Genomic DNA, 24611 nt, shown 5'->3' with positions numbered 1-24611 from the left:
CTACTGTTGCTCTACTTTTGGAGATACATGAAAGAAAAGATTTCTCCATGGCTTTGGAATCCTGTGGCAATAGGAACGACTTGTATTACCAAATTGATAGTTTTTATTGCTTAAAAAGAAAATAGGGATGCATGTATGTGTACTTCTATCCTGGTATCTAAAAATCAATCTTAAATTATCGTATCGTGCAGGGTATCAGTTCCTTATTATTGAGGGGTTTCATCAATTACAACCAAAAACATTGTGTAGGGTATCAGTTCCTTATTATTGAGGGGTTTCATCAATTAAAACCAAAAACTAAATCTAACCTTTTCACAATACATTCTCATGGAAGGAGCACGGCTAAGGTATAAAAAATAACCTACATACCCCTTTCTCCTTATTAAATAAGCCACGCATGGTAGACCCATTAATTACAACATCCGGCAACAGTAGCAAACACATTTAAGTGGATTGGTTCTGTTGTTTCTCCCATATGCTTAGAATCTTGTCATTGTTGTGTATTACTGGATTGTGATTCAAGATGTCTCTTCTCTCAAGGTAAAACTTAAAGAATTTGTTATATTATTGTAGAATCGTTATTGTTTTGGTTTTTAACGAGGTGTTTGGTGATGCAGAATCTTCCATTTGTTTGTTGAACAATTAAGTATTGTTGTTTTTTCTGATAAAAGTTTTTTTCTTATTTAAGCATTGTACTTTGAAAGTAAAATGCTATAATACAAGAAATTGTGTATGCTTGTGCAGATGGTTTAGTGTGTGTTAGGTGGATAACAGAAAAGTAAATAAATAAAAAGGTATATTGTAGGGAATAAAGCATGCATATTGAAGGGCATCTTGCATATGTAGTGTATGATCTACTCATCTACCATTGAATGTGTTAATAGATAAGGTGCAACTCTAAGTCCTTTAAGATTTGGTATGATTGGAATTATTAATCTTCTCTTTTAATAAATGACTCCTAGATATGCCACATGTCCTTTTTTTACACCTTTTCCTTGCCACGTGGCATGCTAATATTCACTAGCTGCTTTGATTTCCCGCTCTTTTACACTCCATCATTATAGATAACAATAGTAACAATTATCCCAATCAATCTTTGTAGCCATGATACGTATCCCAAAAAATTAGGCTAGAAATTTGAATATCATAAATTAGTCAAGAAATCAGGATTCTAATCATATCTAATCGTGCATTTTTTCTATACATACCATTTCAACATTTTTTTAGTGAGGATCTATTTCTATTAATTATGTTGACAGGGAGCATTCTCTTAATCTTTTAAACAATGACCATTTATGTATTGTTTTTAAACAAGGGCCATTTATGAATTTATTATAAACAATGACCATTTATCAATTTATTCTAAACTGGGACCATTTATGCTTTTATTTTCCTGACCACAAGAATTATTTCTGTTATTTTTCTTAAGCATGGTCCATTACAAATCCCTATTATACAAATGTATTTTTCATGTACAATGCTATAATTAGAATTTCTTCAAATTTCCTTCAAATTGTTAACAATATTAAATCTGGAATAATATTTGTTTGATTCTTGTTGTGTATGTTGCTATTTATTTTTAAAGAAATAAAACAAATATTCATTATACGCAATGTACTTTCCAAGTACAATGCTATATTTTGGATTCCTTCAAATTATTTACAGTATTAAATTTTGATTGATGTTTGTTTACCCATGTTATAAAACTAAAATTCTTTTAATTATTTATAACCTTTATGTAGTTATTATTATTTTTTAAAACTTTACGAGCATAGATGTAGAACAATATCTCTAGTCTTTATAATCCGTCATTTTGAAAGCGTCATCTCATTTTCCCCACACATAATAAATATGCAGAATCTAAATAATAATTACATTAATTTATATGGGAGATCAACCCTAGTTGGTCAAAAGATTACCATAGCCAAAGGGTATTTTTGAGATTTTCACTAATACTCAAACATTGATAAAACAATTATTGTAGACAACAAACTAAATTTATCCAAAAATTTTGGGTCTTTTGATTACTCAATGTGTGGAAAAAACAAAAGTAGCAATGCACACTCTGATTTTCCACACTTAATTTAAAAAAAAACGTCTTTTTTTATTACAATGCTTTTTTAAACAAGGAACTAAATCTGTTACTATTTAACAATATATTTTATTTTAATTTATTTTGTTAATATCAAGATAATATTTATATCACAAACAGAATTCAATTTTGATTAAAATAATAAATTTATTTCATTTTATTTTCTTATTTGGTTTAAACAAACTACAAGTACATTCAACTTTATATATTATTTTTTTTAATTTAGAATTAATGATTTTTTTATTAAACTTTACTTCATTATTTGTCAAACAAGAACATGGATAGATTAAAAAAAATGCCCCAACATCATCTTCTCAGCATATATCTACTCCACACGTTATTTATTTGAACCAAAATGGCGATTCTTATATTTTATTTTACATATGTAATATTTTTTATTTATTTATCAACTTTTATGGAGTAATGTCTATCATTATATCATCAAATTATTATGTAAAAATATATTGACTGGAAAATCTTTTCTTGTATGCTTCTACAAAACCTTTTATTATGTGTTTTACAAATTATAAAAGATAAACCAATACAATGCAATCATCAACATTTAACATCTACAAATAACTCCGGAACTGTTACATTTGATAAGGAAAACATCAACTTAGATAAATTATATGTATATCAACATACAAATATTCATTCTCCTTCTACAAATATTAATCTAATATTTCAAATGGTACAAATTTTTATACACATATTTTTTCAAAATATATAGGCGAATAATAATCCCGTACAAATATATGATTAATATTGTGTTTTTTAAAGTTTCAATGTTGTTTTACTTTGTCAACCGTGTAGTACACGGGTTATAACGTAGTAATATAATATAATATAATATAATATAACAATATATTAAGAAAACATAAATGAACATATTCAAATAAGAATAATTGAACTTATACACATGTACGTAAACAAAAGAATTTAAATGAATATTTATGAATGTAAATAAATGAACTACAACATTGTTTGTGTTTGTTTGTTTAACTAAACGTACAATTTTTTTGTTCTTCTTCGTTCAATTATTAAATGAAACAAATTTTCCATCTAACAGCTAACTAATAAGTCGTTGAATGTTTGTACTTTGTACAACCATATTATTGGTCTTTAAAAACATATAAAATTCAAAGATTCAACCAAAGTATTATGTATATAGCAAGAGGTCTCAAATCATCATTTTCAAAAAATCATCAATATAAAAGTTTACTTTAATCCAGTCTTTTGGAATTGGACATATATAAGGAGTATATTCATATCAGATTCATCATGGGAGATAGAATAAGGAACGCAGGAAAGTCATGGATGGGAGTAAGAGCAACAAAAGTTTTAGGAGTTGATAGGAAAGACAAGAACCAGGGAAATCAATACTAAAAGAACGATCGGGGATGTGACAAAAAGAATAGTGCCTTGTTGTGTTTTTGAGTTTATGGGTTTAATAATATTAACTTTTATCCACTCAAAATGTGATAATCATAGATAAAGGTTTTATCAATGTGGACTAGCATACTTGATAGAGGCTTTGCCTCTTAAATTAAAAGTTGCGGGTTCTAATCCGGGCATAAACAAATTCTACTAACTTGGGGATACTCACTGCTAACTATTAACCAGTTGTTATATATATATATATATATATATATATATATATATATATATATATATATATATATATATATATATATGATTTTAAAATTTTTGGAAGTATTTTGGTCATATCACACTACTGGGTGGTGACTAGTGTTGTTCCAAGCCAATTTGAGTTCCCAGACAAAAAAATAAAAAATAAAACCCTTATAGTAGAAAAAATTAGTAAAGGATGGTGGCTTTTGTGTGTATGTGTGTGTGTTTTAATAAAAAAAATTAGACCCTTGTTATAGATTTCTCCTTAGATCATTTTTGTAATAGTATTAGTTTTCTTGTTTTGTTTTTTTCTTTTCTCGCCACAATATAAATATTTTCTAATCCAAATGTTATTTTTTTAAAAACCTATAAAACAATAACAAAAAAGCAAGTAAAGTTAACGAAAACACTTAGTTGTAAAGTGGTGATGTTGAACCGTTTTCAAAATCTTTTTCCAACAACAAAGATAATGATTTTTGAAACGTTTGCTCGGCCCAACAACAAGGGATATAATGATTTTTGAATCGTTTGCTAGGCCCAACAACAAGAGTTTCAAAACTTGTGATATTGAAGTTTCAAGTTATCTAAAAAAAATCAAGTAAATTAACTTTTTATCATAAAACTAACATAAAAGATGTGAAAAACTATAACAAAATCTTATAATTTACATGAATCAGAAATTATATTAACACGAATGGAAAATCAGATTAAAACAAATCGGAATCAGAAATCAAAATCGGTAAGGTTGCCTAAAATCAGATTAACACGAATAGAATATCAATTTTTATGAATGATGCATGAAATCAGATTATCATAATCGATGAATTAGGAAAGATTGAATTAGAAAACAAAAAACAAAAATTCAAAAGGCTATGTAAAAACTAGAAGCGATTTATTATGAATCAATTTTTTTGTTAGTGTATTGATTCATAGAGTCTCGCGATCGATAGTGGTGAGATGCTTAATGTGATGATTATTCCAAAAAAATTATACATCCCTAAGTCTTCATTATTTATTTTGTTTCGACTCTATTTTCTTTTATTTTTCTGCTACGCTACACATGATATACTATTATTTTTTTATATATATTAACATAATAAGGTATATAAAAATGGGGTCCCTAGAAATTTAGAGGCTCTAAGTCATCGTCTATGCCCATTGACACCACCGTAACGGCGACGGTATGCTTTGCGTGATATCAAGCTACTTGGTAACGAAAACAAGTTAAGGTAGCATAACTGGAAAAAAAAAATGTAACTTTGGTGATCAATTTTGGACAACAATACAAAATCATGTTCTATTTATACATTATCCATAGTATTATAGATGAATCTTTTATAAAATACTTAGACAAAAAAAAAGACTAAATTTTAATTAATCTATCTGATCAAATCAAAACTCAATCTGAATCAACAAGTAGAATTTAAAAAAAAAAAAAAAAAAGGGCTGATGACTAAAATGGCTTCAGATTCGGATTAAACTCAGCCGCAGAAGAAGATGGTCCACCATCCTCTTCGTTCCTCTGTGGAGTAGCCGACCGATCGCCTTCAACCTCTCTATATCTATCTAAATACCTCTTCAATGGTGGAGCATATTCATCAAAACCTAGTGTGCCAATAGCCCAGCACACATCATCACCATTTACTGTCTTCCGCCGCTCCTTTTTGCATTTCTCAGAGGCCTCGCCAGTGACGAAGCTAATGAACTCAGAAGCACACTCTTGAATAGTCTCCTTGGCCTCTTTGGAGATCTTTGCATTTTTTGGGAGTATCTGCTTCATGATCCGGCCGACGTTGGCAATTGGAAGTAGCCTTTCTTGCTGATTTGCAGTGTCGTCGTCGCCGGCAGAGAACTTATTCGTGGAATCATCCATCAAATTTGATGCTGTCCAAGACGTATTGACATAGAAATGCAATGTATGGTCAACCACCGAGTCCGATGCAAATGTGTATATATTAGGGCAAGTTGGTTTGCATGTCAGCACTACTTCACAACTGTTGGATCAAACTTTTATATATCTGATGGTTGTAATGTACTCTCAAAAAGTCCAAGTCACAGGAAGCAACTAATTATGTATGACAATGAATTATATATATATATATATATATATATATATATATATATATATATATATATATATATATATATATATATATATATATATATATATATATATATAAAAGTTAATTTAAAACCACTATATTTTATAAGACATGGGACGCACTCCGATCCATTTATTTTGAAGATAAAAAAATATTTTTAAAATACAAAATAATTGAAAATTTTCAAAAAAAAATATTTACATATTATTTTCGTCATTTATATTTTACAAAAAAAAAAAGAAATTACCACTTTTTTGAAATATCAGTAAAATATTCTAATAGAATATTTTAGCATAAAATTACAACAAAATTGTTAGAATATTCAAAAATTATACTATAATATTATACTATAAATATTCAAACAATTCTAATATAATATTAGAATATTCTATAAATTCTAATAACTTTAATAGAATATTATAATATTTTAACACATTTAACAAGTCTAGTAGAATACTAAAATATTCTAACATTTAAAAAATTACATTTGAATATTTACACTAAATATTCTATTAAAATATTTCACATATATTTCAAAAAAAAAAACAGTAATTTTTTTTTGGTAAATAAAATGACGAAAATAATAATTAAAAAACGAAATTTCAGATTATTCATTTTATTTTGAATTTTAGATTTATTTTTTTTATTTTTCGATTTTAAAGATGACTGACTAGGATCACGTCCCTATGTCTTATAAAATTAACATTGTTTCAAATGAAAATAAACTTATTCATTTATTAGAATACGATATATATATATATATATATATATATATATATATATATATATATATATATATATATATATATATATATATATATATTACCATGGAACCCATGGGTATTAAATTTTAAATAGAATTAAAAAATTGATTATGTAATAAAATAATATATCATTAATTTAGAAAAACTTATGAATTGTAATATTTTATAAAAGTAATGAGTTTGTATAATGTAACATATTATCTGTTTTGGAACTTTATACTTATTAAATACATGGAAGTTGTGACGTACTCACAAGACAAGCACGCGGGTTGTAAAAAAATATTTATTCTTATTAAACCCTTACTTTTGGTGCATGATTCTTGGGAAGAAAAAATGTTTTGTCGGCTAAAACGTCACTTTTCCCAATGTAACTTACCACCCCAATAAATCTTCAACTCCACTATCTCAATCACTCCTCGTTTTCATTCCACGGTAGAGAAAAAAACATTCATTCATAATTTGAAATCGCAATAACTAATAAAATATTTGCAATTTTTTTTTATTAATTTACAAATATACTATTGGTATAGGGCAACAAATGAGCATAAAGGAACAAATGAAATAAAATGTAAATAAGGTTGAAATAATAAAATACATGTATTATTTCAAGCATTTATCTTAATGACAATATTTTAAGCATTTATCTTAATGACATCTGAAAAATCATTATACATTTATATTTGTACTTCAAAAAAGGTCAACTAAAAATGTGCAGTGAAAAGAACTCAACAATGAAATGTACCTAAAAAATTAGGTTACAATGCCTCTAAATCAATCGCCAATCCATTTGTAGGTGTAATAAATACAAAATTATGGACCTTGCTTTTGAACCATCAGATGTTGAGCATGACCCTATCAAGTTTTACATAACCTTTGACATCAGTTTATAATAAATGAAAAAAAGATAGGTACTTTCTTCATATGTTTAACAAACAATCCTATTTTAATTTCGTTGAATTACAACCTTGAAACTTGAAGGAGATATCAATTATATGTCTGTCCAAATACAAAGAAGTTCTTGTTTTTTATTATTCAACAAACTTTTCAATTTATGATGTTCTAATGATTAAAAAATTAAAAACAAAAAGCTATAATTGGGTTCATTTTATAGAGTGCATATTAATAAGTAAAACTAAATGAGAGGACAATCCTATAGTTTGTAATTCTTTAAAATCAGGTTGCACCCTATCTTTCCTCGCCAAGACTTCCTAACAATGTCCAGATCTATAGGTCTCACTTCATAACCAAACCTTTTGCACATCACCTTTTGAAGAAAATGTTATCAAATCAACAAACCCATCAAATAAAGAGAAACCCAACTGAGGGCCCAGTATATGTGTTATGTGTATGGTATGTGGTAGTATGGGGAACTGAATAAGCTTCGTGCTTACGATTTTCAGTTTTGGTTTCAGGTACTTCCAGTTGCAGAGAGAAGAGCTCGGGATGACTGTATTGCACACACCATGATGTTTTAGCCTGTGATGTTTACTCTGATGTTTTGTTTTGGAAACTCTGATAATAATGTTTTGAGATAACTTGACTTATATTTTGATGGATTGTTTTGATAACTATGGTTTTATTTAATGATTTAAAACGAAATTTTTGGACCGTATTTTATGGGTGTTTCAAGTTGGTATCATAGCCTTGGTTTGGGGGATTCGGACACACCCTTGGGTGTGTCTGAACTCAAACTGAGGACTTGGTATGAAATTTTTCAAAAAGAAAATCATTTCTATAAAAAGGATTTCAAAAGGAGAAAAGGATGTGGTGCATGCAATCAGCCGAGCTCAATTAAGTTCTCCTAAATTACCCGTACAAGTTTATGTTATGATATGAATTGTGAATATGTGAATTGCATGCTAGATTAGGGCTAAAGATCTAGGAAGGATGCATTATATGCCTACTGTATGTGCTTATTTAACTGCATGCCAGTACTGATTAGTCAAAGATATGATGGCCTATTTAGGATATGCTTGGTTTTGGTTACTCAGTGCTCGAATGATGCTTGCTTTGTGCTTTTAGGAGTTCTAGTTATCTTTAATTAACTAGTAAATGAATACTTTAAGTTACATATTAAGAGGACTAAATAATTCCAGAAGGTTAGGTCTAGCCCTATTTCGCTGCTCTTGTCTGAGTCCAACCGTTGTGGGGTAGGACCTCTCATTCGAAGAATTATCTGGTCTTAGTAATATGTAATAGTATTCGCGAGCTAGTTAGGGAAAGGTAGTAGGGACTTCTTATGCAGCTGATGGCAGAGAGTGGGATTGGAGATTACCCTAGGGTAAGCCTAGGATAAGATTAGTGTTGGGAACGAAATTAGTGAAAGGGAATTGGTGAAGTCAAGGCAATTCTTGAGGAAAGTACGGATAGATGTAGAAAGTAGTATGTGCCTATACTACTGAAAGCAGAAGATCCGTCCTCGAGTCAAGGAGGGCTGAGATAAAACCAGGGAGCTTGTAGTGTGTGTGATCCCATGATTTATGATGACTATTCTGATGATTGTTATGGTATGTATAACATCCCAAAAATCATGACCAAAAATTTTCATTTTGAAATATAATACTTATAAAACCATTTGTCTAAAAACAACCATAGTATCAATTCATATCAAAATCAGAGTATCAATAGTCAAGTCATATCATGATAAAACCATGTCAGAGTACAAATCCCAGAAATCTCATATGCAGAAAATCGTGTGTGTGCGATGCGCTGCTACTATGCCGGCTCATTCCCCTTCGCTGAAGAGGTACCTGAAACAAAACTGAAAACTGTAAGCACGAAGCTTAGTGAGTTCCCCATCATACCACATACCATAAACATATACTGCCTATCCATCAATATCTTTCAACCGGTATCTGACTGGCTTAATCAGAAGCTGGAATTCCCTTTGGTATCTTCCAACCGGTAGCCGGGAGCTGTTCTCCCCTTCGGTATCTTCCAACTGGTAACCGAGAGCTGACCTCCCCTTCGGTATCTTTCAACCGGTAACCGGGGACTATTTAACCCCTACCACTACCACATAAGAACATATCATGAACATACTACTAGACATGCGTGGGTTCTGACGACCCCTTCGGTATCATTCAACCGGTAACCGGGACGAATCCCCCTACTACCACTATCACATATATCACATCATGATAATCACATAAAACATATCAGGTAGTAGCAAGCCTAGATAATTTTCACAAAGACAATCATCTATCAACTAAATCCTACTAGTGGGCTGGCATTGTGGCCGTAGACCCACTGCTACTGGAAGGTAACTCACCTCGATGTCGTGAAGTGTCTGAACTGTCCTTGCTGCCGGGATCAACTCCTCTCAATTCTTACACGTAACAACCTTTCTTAATATACAATTACATACTCTCAACCCTTACAATGGTTACTCAGGTCAAAGCCAAAGTCAAGGTCAACACCTTGGTCAAGGTCAACTTTGGGTCAAAGTCAACGTCTGGTTGACTCGACTCGCCGAGTTGACCCAGCAACTCGCCGAGTCCCCAAATCCTCAAAACACTAAGACCTCGATCCTACTCGCCGAGTCTTTCACGCACTCGTTGAGTTCTACTTCATGCAAAGTCGGGACCTTCAATAACTGACTCGTCGAGTTCATCCTTGAACTCGTCAAGTCCTTCTTCATGCAAGAAGGCATATTTAGCCATGGACTTGCCGAGTTCCTTATGAACTTGTCGAGTACGTCTTTATGCAGTTGGGACTTGCCTTAAACTCGTAGATTTCCATGATTTCCAGATCCAGATTCACATCTATCCTGTTGAGTCCTTTCCTAGACTCAACCAGTTTGATCAAAGCAAAAAAGAGGTTGGGGAACCATACCCCGACTCGTCGAGTCCCATGAACGACTCACCGAGTCCCCCAAAGTCCATGTCCATACAATTGATTTCAGTCGGGTTTAACACATCCAAAACATAGATCTAGCCTCCTAGGGTCCATAATACACGTAAAGTTAAAAATTTGACGTTCATGCATGGGGTATTTGGCTCAAATGGCCCTAAAATGGAGTCTACAAGATGCATGTGGCTCTTATGGAAATAAGTTTGGCACCTTTATGCCATAGGAAACCTTAATGGTTCCAGATCTGAAGTAGGGATGGCAAAAAAACCCGAACCCGATGGGGAAACCCAAAACCCGATCATTTCGGGTCGGGTAACAGGTCGTTATCGGGTTTTTTATCGGTTCGGGGCAGGGAGTGGGTTATCCTCGCCCCGACCCGCCCCGCCCCGATTATATATATATATATATATATATATATATATATATATATATATATATATATATATATATATATATAATGTTTGAAACCTTTTGATGTTAATTGCATGCGTTCAAAGATAAAATACTTATTGCGGACAATCTTTTTAGTTATTAACAATCTAGTGTGAATGATCATTTTTTTATGTTTTGACGAACAACACTAAACTTAAATCAAATAATTTTTAATATAATGTCCATTTTATCTTATTAAAGTGATGCACCATATTTTTAATTTACAAGAGATGCTAGAAAATGTATTTTTTATAAGACATCGGGATACCCTAAAACGGAATAAAGCTTTTGTTATGAATTGTTGTAAACCCGACAAGATACCCGAAACCCGACGGGAAAATCCGAAACCCAATGTGGCGCCCCGATAAGAAACCCGAAAGATATCGGGGCGAGTTTGGGAAACCATGCCCCGCCCCGAACCTGCCCCGTTGCCATTCCTACCCCTTTATAACCACAAAATCCCGAATATGGCACTTCTAAGGCTTAGAAAAGGTAGAAATGAGCCCTAACTAGAGATCTAAGAGATAAATGGTCAAGGATTCATCTTTATACCTCAAATGAGTTTGGAATGTGCCAAAACCTCTGGATCTTCTTGCTTCCTCTTGATCTCTCAAGCTTCCTTCTTCTTTTCAAACTTCAAATACACACAAATGGCACCAAAAATCTCAAGAACACTCAATAAATGATTAGGGTTTCGAGTTAGGGCTTTTCTGGACTGGGAGGGACGATGGAGGCTGGGTTGGGACAAGATAAGGTGTTTAAATATGGTGCAAACCCTAAATATTAGGGTTTCGTCCAGACAGTCCTACTCGTCGAGTCGGGCTCTCCGACTCGTCGAGTAGGTTACTTAAAACCCGCGTCCAAGAGTCTAGTCTACTCGACGAGTTGGGCCTCCAACTCGCCGAGTCCCAGGGTAAAATCATACAATTAATTAAATTTAATACGTACTGGGAACCAGGTGTTACAACTCTCCCCCACTTATTTCAGACTTCGTCCTCTAAGTCTGTTGCTGCATCCGGAAATAGCTCGGGGTAGTGCTCTCGCATCTCGTCCTTCGGCTCCTAAGTCCATTCTGAGCCCTTACGGTGCTGCCATTGCACCTTCACCAGCTCGACCCTCTTGTTCCTCAGATCCTTCGACTTCCTGTCGAGGATAGCTACTGGTCGCTCAATGTAGTTCAGGCTTTCGTCCACTTGAATATCCTCCAAAGGTACTACTACAGAGTCGTCTACCAGGCACTTCCGCAGCTGGGAGACGTGAAAGGTACTATGAATCTGGCTAAGCTCGGCTGGCAGATCCAGCCTATACGCCACCTTGCCCAACCAGGCTGCAACCCTGAAAGGACCGATGTACTTGGGGCCCAACTTGCCCTGTTTCCTGAACCGGATGACACCTTTCCAAGGTGACACCTTCAGGAGGACCATATCCCCAACCTGGAACTCCAGGTCCGAACGACGCTTGTCGGCATAACTTTTCTACCGACTCTGAGCAGTCTGGAGCCTGCTCCGGACCTGCTGGATCCTCTCCGTAGTCTTGAGTACCACTTCGGTACTCCCCATGACTCTCTGCCCAACCTCACCCCAGCAAATCAGGGTCCTGCACTTCCTCCCGTATAACATCTCAAAGGGAGGACGGTTGATACTCGCGTGGTAGCTATTATTGTAGGAAAACTCTGCCAAGGGAAGGTAGGTATCCTAGCTACCACCAAAATCTAAAACGCATGCCCGCAGCATGTCCTCCAGAGTCTGGATGGTCCGCTCGCTCTGACCATCCGTTTGCGGGTGAAAGTCGGTGCTAAAGTGCAGACGAGTACCCAATTCGTCGTGGAATTTCTTCCAGAATCTAGAAGTGAACCGCACATCCCTGTCAGAAATCACAGAGAATGGCACTCCGTGTCAAGCTACAACCTCTCAAATATAGATGTCGGCCAGCTTCTCGGCCGAAATGATCTCCTGGATCGATATGAAATGGGCACTCTTGGTCAACCGATCCACGATGACCCATATGGAATCCATTCCCCGTGCGGTCCTGGGAAGTTTGGTGATGAAATCCATGGTAATATCTTCCCATTTCCACATGGGAATATCTAGCGCCTGCATCTTGCCGTGTGGCCTCTGGTGCTCGGCCTTGACCTTCCTGCAGGTCAAGCACCGCTCTACATACCATGCGTCCCGCTTCATGCAGAGCCACCAGTAATCAGGGTGAAGATCTCAGTATATGTTCGTCGCCCCGGGATGAATAGAAAACCGGGATTTGTGCGCCTCCTCCATCAGAACTTGGCACACACCTCCATGATAGGGAACCCACACCCTACGATGTAGTGTCAACAACCCATGACTATCATAGTCGAAGGAGGAAACCAGTCCTACAATACGCTCGCTCTTCCGATGTTCCTCCCTTATAGCCTCCTGATGGGCCTCTCGGATCAGTTCCAGAAGCAGAGTCACCACTGTCATCCACAAGCAAACGTCTCTGATCTGGGCTGCCTTGCGGCTAAGAGCATCGACCACAACATTGGCCTTCCCTGGGTGGTAGAGGATCTCACAATTGTAATCCTTCACCACATCTAGCCACCGACCCTGCCTCATGTTCAGATTCGGCGGATCCATGAGGTACCTCAGACTCTTGTGATCCGTGTAAATGGTGCAACGGACCCCGTAGAGGTAATGTCGCCAAATCTTGAGGGCGAAGACGACCGCCCCCAACTCCAAATCATGCGTCGGGTAGTTCGCCTCGTGCGGCTTCAGTTGCCTCGAGGCGTAGGCGATGACATGCCCTCTCTGCATCAATAATGTGCCCAAACCCGAAATGGACGCATCGCAGTATACTACAAAATCATCCACGCCCTCTGGCAGGGCGAGGATCGGCGCCTCGCATAGTCTCTGTCTCAATGTCTCAAACGCTGCATGTTGCTTAGGCCCCCGACGAAATACAACGGCTTTCTTCGTCAGCCGGGTCAAGGGTACGGCTATCTTGGAGAAATCCTGAATAAATCTCCGGTAATAGCCTGCCAATCCCAGGAAACTCCGAATCTCAGATGGAGACTTCGGAACCTCCCATCTCATCACGACCTCTACTTTGGCAGGATCGACCAAAATTCCATTCTTGTTGACAAGGTGCCCCAGAAACTGCACCTCGCGCAACCAGAACTCGCACTTGGGGAACTTGGCATACAAGCTCTCCCTCCTCAAGATATCCAACACCTCCCGCAGGTGCTCCTCATGCTGCTCCTGCGTCTTGGAGTAAACCAAGATGTCATTGATGAAAACTATCACAGACCGATCCAGCATCGGTCTGCATACGCTGTTCATGAGGCCCATGAACACGACAGGAGCATTGGTGAGCCCGAAGGGCATCACCACGAACTCGTAGTGGCCATAGCGAGTCCAGAACCCAGTCTTCTGTACATCCTCGTCTCTGACCCTCATCTGATGGTAGCCTGAACGTAAATCAATCTTGGAAAACCAAGATGCCCCCTGTAGCTAGTCGAAAAGATCATCAATCCTCGGGAGTGGGTAACGGTTCTTCACCGTTACCTTGTTCAGCTCCCGGTAATCTATACACATCCGATGCAACCTGTCCTTCTTCTTCACGAACAGAATCGGGGCTCCCCAGGGTGAACTGCTCGGTTTGATGAATCCTTTTTCTAACAGCTCCTGCAGCTATGTAGACAACTCCTGCATCTCAGGAGTAGCCAACCGATACGGTGCCTTGGCTATCGGGGCCGCACCAGGGACCAGGTCGATCCTAAACTCCACCTGTCTCTCTGGTGGTATTCCAGGAAACTCCTCTGTAAATACATCCGAGTACTCTCGCACCACTGGTACATCACTCACAGTCGCCTTACCCTCCTCCCGGGTATCCATGACGTAGGCGACATATCCGGCGCAACCCTGCTGGAGGTAGTGCCTAACCCTCGCTGCTGAACATAAAGCTGGTCCGTGTTGTGGCCTCTCGCCCTGAATCACCAGCTCTCCTCCACTTGGGGTCTTGACACGTACGAACTGCTGTGCGTAGTCAATCACAGCCCCATTAGGGCTCAACCAGTCCATCCCGATGATGACCTTGTTCCCACGCAATGGTATGGGAACCAAGTCTACCAGGTAGCGCTCCTCGAACAACCTCAAAACACAATCTCTGAAAACCTGTGATGCTCGAACTGATCGGTCGTCAGTAATCTCGACCTCTAGAGGGCAATCCAACATGCTCGAAGACTCAGGGAACCTCTTGCTAAGTGCAAGAGAGACAAATGACCGGGTAGCACCCGAATCGAACAACACCTGAATTGGAATACCGTTCACATGGAACGATCCTAAACAAAACACATAACATGACACATAAATATCATAAACAACATATAATAAAAGCTAGGGAGAAGAAATCATACCCGTCACCACATCGGGTGCGACGGGTGCCTCCTCAGTAGTCAACTGGAAGGCTCGTCTCTTCACCACTGGAGCCTCTAACTTGCCCTGCCGGTCATCAGTAATCCGCAGGGTCGCTGAAGCTGGCACCGTCACTGGCGCTGCTTCTGTCAATCTCGGGCAGTTGGCCTTTTTATGGCCCTTCTGATTGCAATGAAAGCAAATCAGGTCTGATGTCTGAAAGTTGGGGGTAGGGGCTAGGGGTGTTCAAAAATATCCGCATCCGAAAAATCCGATCCGAAAATCCGAAAATCTGATCCGAAATTTCGGATATACGATTTTTCGGATTCGGATACGGATAGTGAATTTATAAAGTTTCTAATATTTCGGATATCCGATATCCGAAAAAAAATAATTTTTCTTTATTTTTTAATATTTTAAAATGAGACGTTAGAAACATTCACATGGTTAATGGACTAATGTTCCCCACCATTTTCAACTTTTTTCGTGACCATTCTTTCCAAATTTTTATTGCAAACCTTTCCATTTACAACCGTTATATATTTGTTTGTTATACTCCAGGTTCGTTGGCTTATAATCGAAAACTATTAAGTAAAAATGCTACATATATTTATTTGTTGCTATCGATATCCATCTATGTGCAAGATTTAATATAGTTGCTATTATTAATTTTAAGAGTTGTGGTGATTTTTAAGATCGTACTTAATTTCAAAATACCTCCCAACTTTACAAGCTCATTAATTTAATAAAGTAAAATGTAATCTTATTTTATTTTTTTTAATACGTGTTTAAACAACCAACCTATCTTTGTTTAGATGTAAAACCTACTATGTATATCCTGTAGTTTGTTACTGTTAGTCATTGATCTACTTATTATTTTTGTTAATTTGTCCTCAGTTTATATTGTTAACGTAAATTACAACTATGTTTTATGAGTTATAAATTTGTAACTTATGAATATTAAATATTGAAAGATATGATTTTCAAATATCCGATTCGGTATCTGAATCCGTATCCGAAAATTCGGATATCCGAATTTCGGATATCCGAAAATCCGGATACAGATTCGGATACCATAATCAACTATCCGAAATTTGGATAACCGATTTTGAACACCCCTAGTAGGGGCAGTATAATCCCTACCAAAGTGCCCAGTCTTGCCGCACTTATAGCAGCCTGATCCCGACCCAGTGCGGCAAACCCCCTCATGTGACCTGCCGCATTTCCCACAGCGGCTCCGACCCTGCTGGCCCTTCGACCTAGAGTCAAATCCCTTGGGCTTCTTCCCTGAATCCCCAGTAACATGCCCCTCCTCTGCCTTCCTCTTCCTGAGGTGCTCCAAATCAATCTCCTTCTCCCTCGCCCTGACAATCATAGAATCCAGGGTCGGGCATGCTGAGTAGCTGACATGCTCCCGTATATCAGCTCTCAACATATCATGGTAGCGGGTCTTCCGCATCTCCTCATCTCCTGCATACTGAGCCACCAGTAAGGCCCTCTCCCGAAACTTGGCGGTAATCTCCGCCACCGTCTCGGTAGTCTGTCTCATGTCCAGAAACTCCGTGGCCAGCTGCTGAAGCTCCACAGCCAACGCAAAATCAGCCCTAAACCTGATCACAAAGTCCGACCAGGTCATAGCCTCAACGGCTGAGGCTCCCAAGGAATCACCAACTGACTCCCACCAATCTCTAGCCCTGTCCCTCAAATACTCAGAAGCATATTGAACCTTCGACCCCTCAGGGCAGAAGCAAGTCAATTGAGCAGACTCCATGTCTGCAATCCATCTCCTGGCAGTAATGAGGTCCTTCACCCCGTGGAAGTCTAGCGCACCGCATCCCCTGAAGTCCTTAAAGGACAGTGTGAGCACCCCTGACTGGCTAGCCGCCCAATCACTCCTAAACGCCCTGAGGCGATCCTCCATCAGCTCAATAATCCCTTCCTTGATCGACCCGGAAATCACCGGGGTGGACTCAAGGATGCCTCTAGTTATCTCAGATCAATTAACTCACGTAGTCCCTCATCAACTGGCTCGGAACCCGATCCCGAACTTGATCCTGAACTTGATCCTGACCCTGAACCTCCTCCTCCTCCATATCGCGTAATCATCACTACTCTGAAACAAAACACTTAATTGTCAGGGTCATACATAACCTCGAGAGATCTCACACACTACAAGTTCCCTGGTTCCATCTCGACCCTCCTTGACTCGAGTACGGATCCTATGCTTTCAGTAGTGCGGGCCCATACTACCTTCCAAATCTATCCGTGCTTTCCTCAAGGATTGCCTTGACTTCACCAAGTCCCTTTCACTACTACTTCTCGCTGCACTAATCTCATGCTAAGCTTACCCTAGAGTAACTCTCCGACCTACTCTCCGCCATCAGCTGCATAAGGAGTTCCTGCCTCCTTTACCTAACTAGCACGCGAATGCCATTACATATCGCTAAGTCCAGATAATTCTTCGAATGAGAGGCCCTTCCCTACAACGGTTGGACTCAGACAAGAGCTGCACAATAGAGCTAGACCTAACCTTCTGAAATTATTTAGTCCTCGCGATATGTAACTTAACATATTCGTTTACTAATTAGCTAAAGATAACCAGAACTCCTAAAAGCACAAAGCAAGCAGCATTCGAGCATTGAGTAACCATACCAAACATATCCTATTCAGGCCATCGTTTTACTGATTAACCAGCTCTAGCATATAATTCAATAGGCACATATAGCAGGCACATAAGGCATCTTCCTAGATCCTTAGCCCTAATCTGTCACACCCCCAAACCAGACGGCGGAAACGTCCGGGGGTGGATTAATTCATTTGTAGTATCAAAACACATGCATCATAGTAATCAAAGTACAAACAACCTTTGTATTTAAAAACTATAAGTAATTACATGTGTTCAATCACTGTATATTGAAACCAAAATAGTTATACAAAATAAGAATACATGACTCAAAATAGCTCCATCTTCTCAAAAGCTTGGGGAGTACCTGTCTACTGATTCCATGAGAATACAAGTAATTTGAAAAAAGAGTATCAACATAAAGTTGAGTGAGTGCATAAGTATTTATGTTTGAAAGTATGTTTTCTGTTTCTTGAATATGTAAATTGTTCCAGAAAATCCTATATTTTCTGCTGTATATGAAAAGTAGTTTTAATCTCATAAAACCGTTATGTTTGTAAACCAATGTTCTGTATTTGTATTCCTTTATGTAAAACTTGTAACTGTGAGTGTGTCTGGTTCCACCAGCTATTATTGTAACTGTAATGTAATATTGTAAATTGTATCTTGTAAACTAGTACTTTGAAAATGTACTTATGTTTAGTTAATTATACACTAACGTATTGTTAATATCTTTTTAACGAGTTATTATAGCCATACTGAGACTAGATGGCCTGACCCAACGCTTTGAAGGCGTCAAAAACTGTTGATAACAATTGTCACTCGTAGGCGTGTATGCCTGACTATAGCTAGCAGTCTGAGTGCGGGGTTGTCAATCCCAATATAGATCTATACACACATTGTTTCGATCCCCGACTGGAGATTCTGGTTATAATGTCAGGACTTTAACTATGTTGTTTAAATGAACTAAACAACTTGAACCAAATGACTCATAAAAAGCATATGGACATTACATGTATAATATTTATGAAAACCCAATCATTCTGAAATGAATGATTGATAGTATGCCCTTGATATAGTATATGAAAGATGTATACTCCTGATTAGTTTTGAATCAAACCTTTGTTCTTGTAAAACAGTGTACTTTAGTATACTTGAATCGTGAATTAATGTTCTATGAATCATAAATTATACCTATTATAATTTATATGTACTTTATTAATTGATACTAACTGTTCATGAATGCAACCCCTTGCTCAACATGTTACAAAGGGTATTTGAACCGAATGAAATAACTTTTATATTTATATACATATACAAATATATATAAGTAAAATTTAAACGGCATTCGGACAAATAACCGATACTATAAGCCCACATCCAAACAAGGAAAAGGAACCAAAGTAGGTTATCAGTCCTAAGCCTTTTAAACCTTATATATATATATATATATATATATATATATATATATATATATATATATATATATATATATATATATATATATATATGATTTCTGGGGAAAAATATAAGTTTATGAAATCATTTGAAAGAAGTTTAATATTGTGAAATACTTTTGGTGACTTGATGTCATTTTAACACAATTTTTGAAACCATTTGATTTGATGATAATTGAAATCCATTTTGATAAGATATTTTGAAACTATTTGTTTGTAACACAAAATCTTTGTGTTAGACTTGTATTCCCCCCCCCCCTTAAAACAGTAAAAACTATGAAAATACGGGGGTATGAACTCACCTTTTGGAGGGTGATTCAAATGATGAATTGATATAGGATGTTTTAGTTCCACAAGTGAAATCCCGTAGCAAAACAAGTCCTATAAAGCAATTTGTGTAGCATATATGCATCTAATTAGCTATTATAATCATAGGAGTGATTGGAAATTGGGTTAATTTGTAAGTATAACTTACAAATTGGAGTGTTAGAAGCTAAATTGGAAACTGATAGGTGTTCACAGCCAGGAGTTTACGGCCCTGTGTTCTTGATGAATGAAGAACACTTGATGATTCTAAGGAATTTGCTAAGAAGATTCAAAGGTTTTCAGGTGGTTGTTCTTCGTGTTCGTCACGTGTTCTTCGCGTTCTTCATGAAAACTAGTGAAATCAATGGATTTTAGCCTAGTATATGAAGATGGAAGGGTGTTCTTGAAGTGATAACAAGATCAAGAATTGATACATGTTAGATCTTGTGAAGAACTAGTGTTTAACACTTGAATAAGATGAACAAGGATGATCTTGATGTGTTCTTGAGGAGATATGATGTTCTTAGTGGATGATACTTGAGAGAAAAAGGCTTAGAATTATGTTTGAAAGTGTAAGAAATGAAGAAAATTCGGCTGAGCCATATATATACACGAGGGTCCATGGTCTGAGGGGTTCACGGCCGTGAACCTCGTTTACGGTCCGAAGGTTTGCGACTGAGAACGTGCCCCAATGCGATAAGGTTCAGTTTCCGAGGCGATAAGATCCGAGGTGTGTGTGCGGCCGAAGCATGATTACGGCTTCGTTGACGGTCCGAGGGTTTACGGCCCTCGTTTACGGTTGTGAGGGTTCACGGTCCGAGGAGTGTACGGCCGTGAACCTTTTGCGGCTCGAAGTGTACGGTCCGAATGGAAAAAAAAGGAAAAGAATGTGAAGTTTTTCGACTCTTATAATTCCCTTTTTGAACAAATAACACTTTAGAATACAAGATACAAACACTTATTAAAACATCATTCTAACTTATTTAAGATAAAATGAGATTTAAGTTGACTTTAGTTGACCCAAGTTTGAGTTTGGTTGAATAGGGTTGACTTTACATATAGAAAATAACGGGATGTTACATTATCCCCCCGTTAGAGAGAATTTCGTCCCGAAATTTGGATTAAAGAGATACAGAAAGACTAGGGAAAAAGATGTGGATACTTTTGTTGCATTTGATCCTCCCGCTCCCAAGTGAATTCCGGTCCCCGTTTTGCATTCCAGCGAACCTTCACTATCGGGATAGGGCTTTGTTTGGTTCTCTTTACTTCCCTGTCTAAGATCTCTACGGGTTCTTCCACGAAGTTGAGATTCTCCTTAACCTTGATCTCGTCTAGTGGGATAACAAGAGTCTAATCGGTTAAACACTTTTTCAAGTTAGAGACGTGTAAGGTAGGATGTATATTACTTAGTTCTTGGGGTAGTCGGAGTTTGTAAGCTACTGGACCGATTCTAGCAAGAATCTCGAATGGTCCTATGTATCTTGGGTTCAGCTTGTCACGCTTTCCAAAGCGTATCATGCCCTTCCAGGGTGAGACCTTCAACATGACGCGGTCACCAACCTGGAATTCCAAAGGTTTTCTTCTTTTGTCAGCGTAGCTTTTCTGTCTATCTCTAGAAGCTTTAAGTCGCTCCCGGATTTGTACGATTTTCTCCATAGTTTCACGAATGATTTTCGGACCAGTGAGAGTACTGTCAGGAACTTCACCTCTAGCTAGCTGCGTGTCACCCACTTCAGCCCAACACAGAGGTGGTCTGCACTTGCGGCCATATAGGGCTTCGAATGGAGTGGCCTTTATGCTAGTGTGATAACTGTTGTTGTAAGAGAATTCAACAAGGGGTAAATGAGTATCCCATGCCTTTCCAAAGTCTATCACGCAAGCTCGCAACATGTCTTCTAAAGTTTGAATCGTCCTCTCATTCTGTCCGTCAGTTTGTGGAGGGTAGGCTGTACTCATGTCCAGCCTAGTTCCCAGAGAGTTTTGTAAAGACTGCCAGAAACGAGAGGTGAATCTACTATCTCGGTCAGAAATAATAGATATTGGCACACCATGCAGTCTAACGATCTCCTTGAGGTAAGTTCTTGTTAGTTTCTCTATCTTGTCGGTTTCTTTTATTGGTAAGAAGTGTGCGGATTTGGTCAATTTGTCGATGATCACCCAAATAGTATCATAACCACCCGATGTCTTGGGTAACTTAGTTATGAAATCCATCCTAATCCGATCCCACTTCCATTCAGGGATTTTAGGTTGTTGCAATAAACTTGAAGGTTTCTGGTACTCTACCTTGACTTCAGCACAAGTAAGGCACTTGCCCACAAAGGTAGCGATTTCGGCCTTCATGTTAGGCCACCAGTATAGTTTCTTAAGGTCCAGATACATCTTTTCTGAACCTGGATGAATGGAGTATCGGGTTTTGTGTGCTTCATTCATAACCACGTCTCTGTAACCACCGAACTTTGGTGTCCAGATCCGGTTAATGAAACAATAGACTCCATCATCTCTGACTTCGAAGTTCTTATCCATTCCTCTCAGGGTTTCACCTGCCGTGTTTTCGGGTTTCAAGGCCTCGAGTTGAGCTTCTCTGATCTGTGTGGACAGATGTGAATGGATTGTCATGGTCAACGACTTTACTTGGCGTCCCGAGTATTCTTTTCTTCTAAGGGCATCAACTACTACGTTTGTTTTACCAGGGTGATAAAGAATCTCACATTCGTAGTCGTTCAGTAGCTCCAGCCACCGTCGTTGTCTCATGTTCAGCTCTTTCTGATCGAAGATATGCTGGAGACTTTTATGGTCCGTGAATATTGTGCATTTCGTGCCATATAAATAATGTCTCCAGATCTTCAGAGCAAATACTACTGCTCCTAGTTCAAGGTCATGTGTTATATAGTTGACCTCATGCGTCTTAAGCTGTCTTGAGGCGTAGGATATAACCTTTCCTCTTTGCATAAGAACACATCCAAGCCCTTGATTAGAAGCATCACAGTACACTACGAAACCCTCTGTCCCTTCAGGAAGAGACAGGATTGGTGCGATGCATAGAGCTCGTTTCAGAATTTGGAACGCTGTTTCTTGTTTCTCTCCCCAGCTAAAAGTTACACCCTTTTGCGTCAGGGTGGTAAGAGGTTTAGCAATTCGGGAGAAATTTTGGATGAATCTGCGATAGTAGCCAGCAAGACCTAAGAATTGACGGATTTCTGTAGGTGTTTTAGGTGCTGACCAGTTCTTAATTGCCTTTATTTTGGAAGGGTCCACGTGTATTCCTTCTGAACTGACCACGTGACCTAGGAAATCAACCTTCCTGATCCAAAACTCGTACTTTGAGAACTTCGCATAGAGTTTCTCTGTTCTAAGAGTTTGCAATACTTGACGAAGATGTTGGCCATGTTCCTCTTCACTTCTTGAGTAGATAAGGATGTCGTCAATGAAGACTATGACGAATTTGTCCAGGAATGGACGACACACTCTGTTCATCAAGTCCATGAACACAGCAGGTGCATTCGTCTATCCGAATGGCATCACTACAAACTCGTAATGACCATAACAAGTTCGGAACGCGGTTTTGGGAATGTCCTCCTCCAAAAACCGTAACTGATGATATCCGGATCTTAAGTCTATTTTCGAGAAGTAGCTCGCACCTTGAAGTTGGTCGAACAGATCGTCAATGCGAGGCAGAGGATATCGATTCTTGATGGTAAGTTTATTCAGCTCGTAGTAGTTTATGCACATACATAATGATCCATCCTTCTTCTTTACGAACAAAACCGGTGCTCCCCAGGGTGAGAAGCTTGGTCTTATGAAACCCTTGCTAAGGAGTTCGTTCAGCTGGCTGGATAATTCCTGCATTTCAGAAGGTGTAAGACGATAAGGGGATTTGGCTACAGGGGTAGCCCCAGGGATTAAGTCGATTCTGAATTTGACTTGTCGTTCAGGAGGCACTCCTAAAAGATCATCAGGAAAGTTGCAGACCTCAGGAATGCTCGCGATATCTTTTACTTCTTGCTTTTTGTCTACCACGTGAGATAAGAAAGCACAGGACTCCTTGCGAAGGTACTTCTATGCCTTGATGCAAGAAATGATCTGAAGGTTCGTTCCGGTTTTGTCGCCATAGAGAATAAGAGTTTCGTTAGTTGGCAAATTCATGCGAATGGCTCTTTCATAGCATAGGATGTCAGCATGGTTAGGGCACAACCAATCCATACCTATTATGACGTCGAAACTTTTGATAGAGACCGGCATAAGGCCTATTTGGAACGAAAAGTTATTCAAGGTAAGGGTACATCCTATGTATATATCGTTGGTGGATTCAGATTTCCTGTTAGCCATTTCGACTGTGAAAGTTTCATTTAGTGGTTGGGAGTTTTGATTTAGCATGTGCTTGAAATTATGGCTCACAAAGCTCTTCTCAGCACCACAATCAAATAGAATGCATGCATAAGTATTGTTGAGAAGAAATGTACCCGTGACCACCACAAGGTCTGACACCGCTTCTTCGTGACCCAATGCTAGAATCCTCCCAACTCCACCGACATTTCCAACTTTCGGACAATCTCTCTTGAAATGCCCCACATCACCGCATTGATAGCATGCTTGACCTACTCCAGCGGTAGGTACTTGGTTAATCGGTTGGGGTGGTGATTTACAGAATCGGGCAGTATGCCCTTTTCTATTGCAGTTACGACACTGCATTTCCCGACAATTTCCGTTGTGGTGAAAATTGCATTTATTGCATTTGGGGAGATTACCAGCATAAGGCTTAGCTGGTGCAGGGTTAGCAGGAACAGCAGCAGGTACAGTAGCAGCATGGACTGCCACTAATTGTTGCTTCTTTGAGGGTTCCTGAGAAGATTTGCCCTTCCTTTTATTCCAACCTTTCTTCTTGTTGTTGTTGTTGTTTCCATTGGGCTATTCCAGAGCAGCAACCACAGAGTTTTGTCGAGCTCCATGGTCAATGAGTGACTGTGCC

The 24611-nt window shown here is 38.0% G+C and overlaps 1 protein-coding gene and 1 long non-coding RNA gene across 2 annotated transcripts in view; one reads left to right on the top strand and one right to left on the bottom strand.

The window, feature by feature from the left end:
* Nucleotides 1–535, top strand: part of LOC145120104 (uncharacterized) — a 2282-nt gene extending 1747 nt beyond the window's left edge. Inside the window, exon 3 of the long non-coding RNA XR_013714130.1 lies at nt 192–535. This is a non-coding gene — a long non-coding RNA (uncharacterized LOC145120104). The remainder of the gene's footprint in view (nt 1–191) is intronic.
* Nucleotides 536–4992: 4457 nt separating this feature from the next.
* LOC145120103 (nuclear transcription factor Y subunit B-5-like) lies at nt 4993–5685 on the bottom strand. The gene has a single exon (XM_079055892.1). The coding sequence runs from the start codon at nt 5595–5597 to the stop codon at nt 5178–5180; it is 420 nt and encodes a 139-aa protein (XP_078912018.1). The 5' UTR covers nt 5598–5685; the 3' UTR covers nt 4993–5177.
* Nucleotides 5686–24611: the final 18926 nt, after the last annotated feature.

Source organism: Lactuca virosa, chromosome 6 (genome assembly GCF_052849685.1).
Source record: "Lactuca virosa cultivar CGN04683 chromosome 6, Lactuca_virosa_CGN04683_v6, whole genome shotgun sequence".
Lineage (NCBI taxonomy): Eukaryota > Viridiplantae > Streptophyta > Magnoliopsida > Asterales > Asteraceae > Lactuca > Lactuca virosa.
The sequence above is the reverse complement of the archived record's forward strand: the minus strand, read 5'-3'. Positions and strand labels throughout refer to the sequence as shown.

Coding starts and splice junctions, on each gene's coding strand:
- LOC145120103 (XM_079055892.1), bottom strand. CDS start 5,597: ATGGATGATTCCACGAATAAGTTCTCTGCCGGCGACGACGACACTGCA.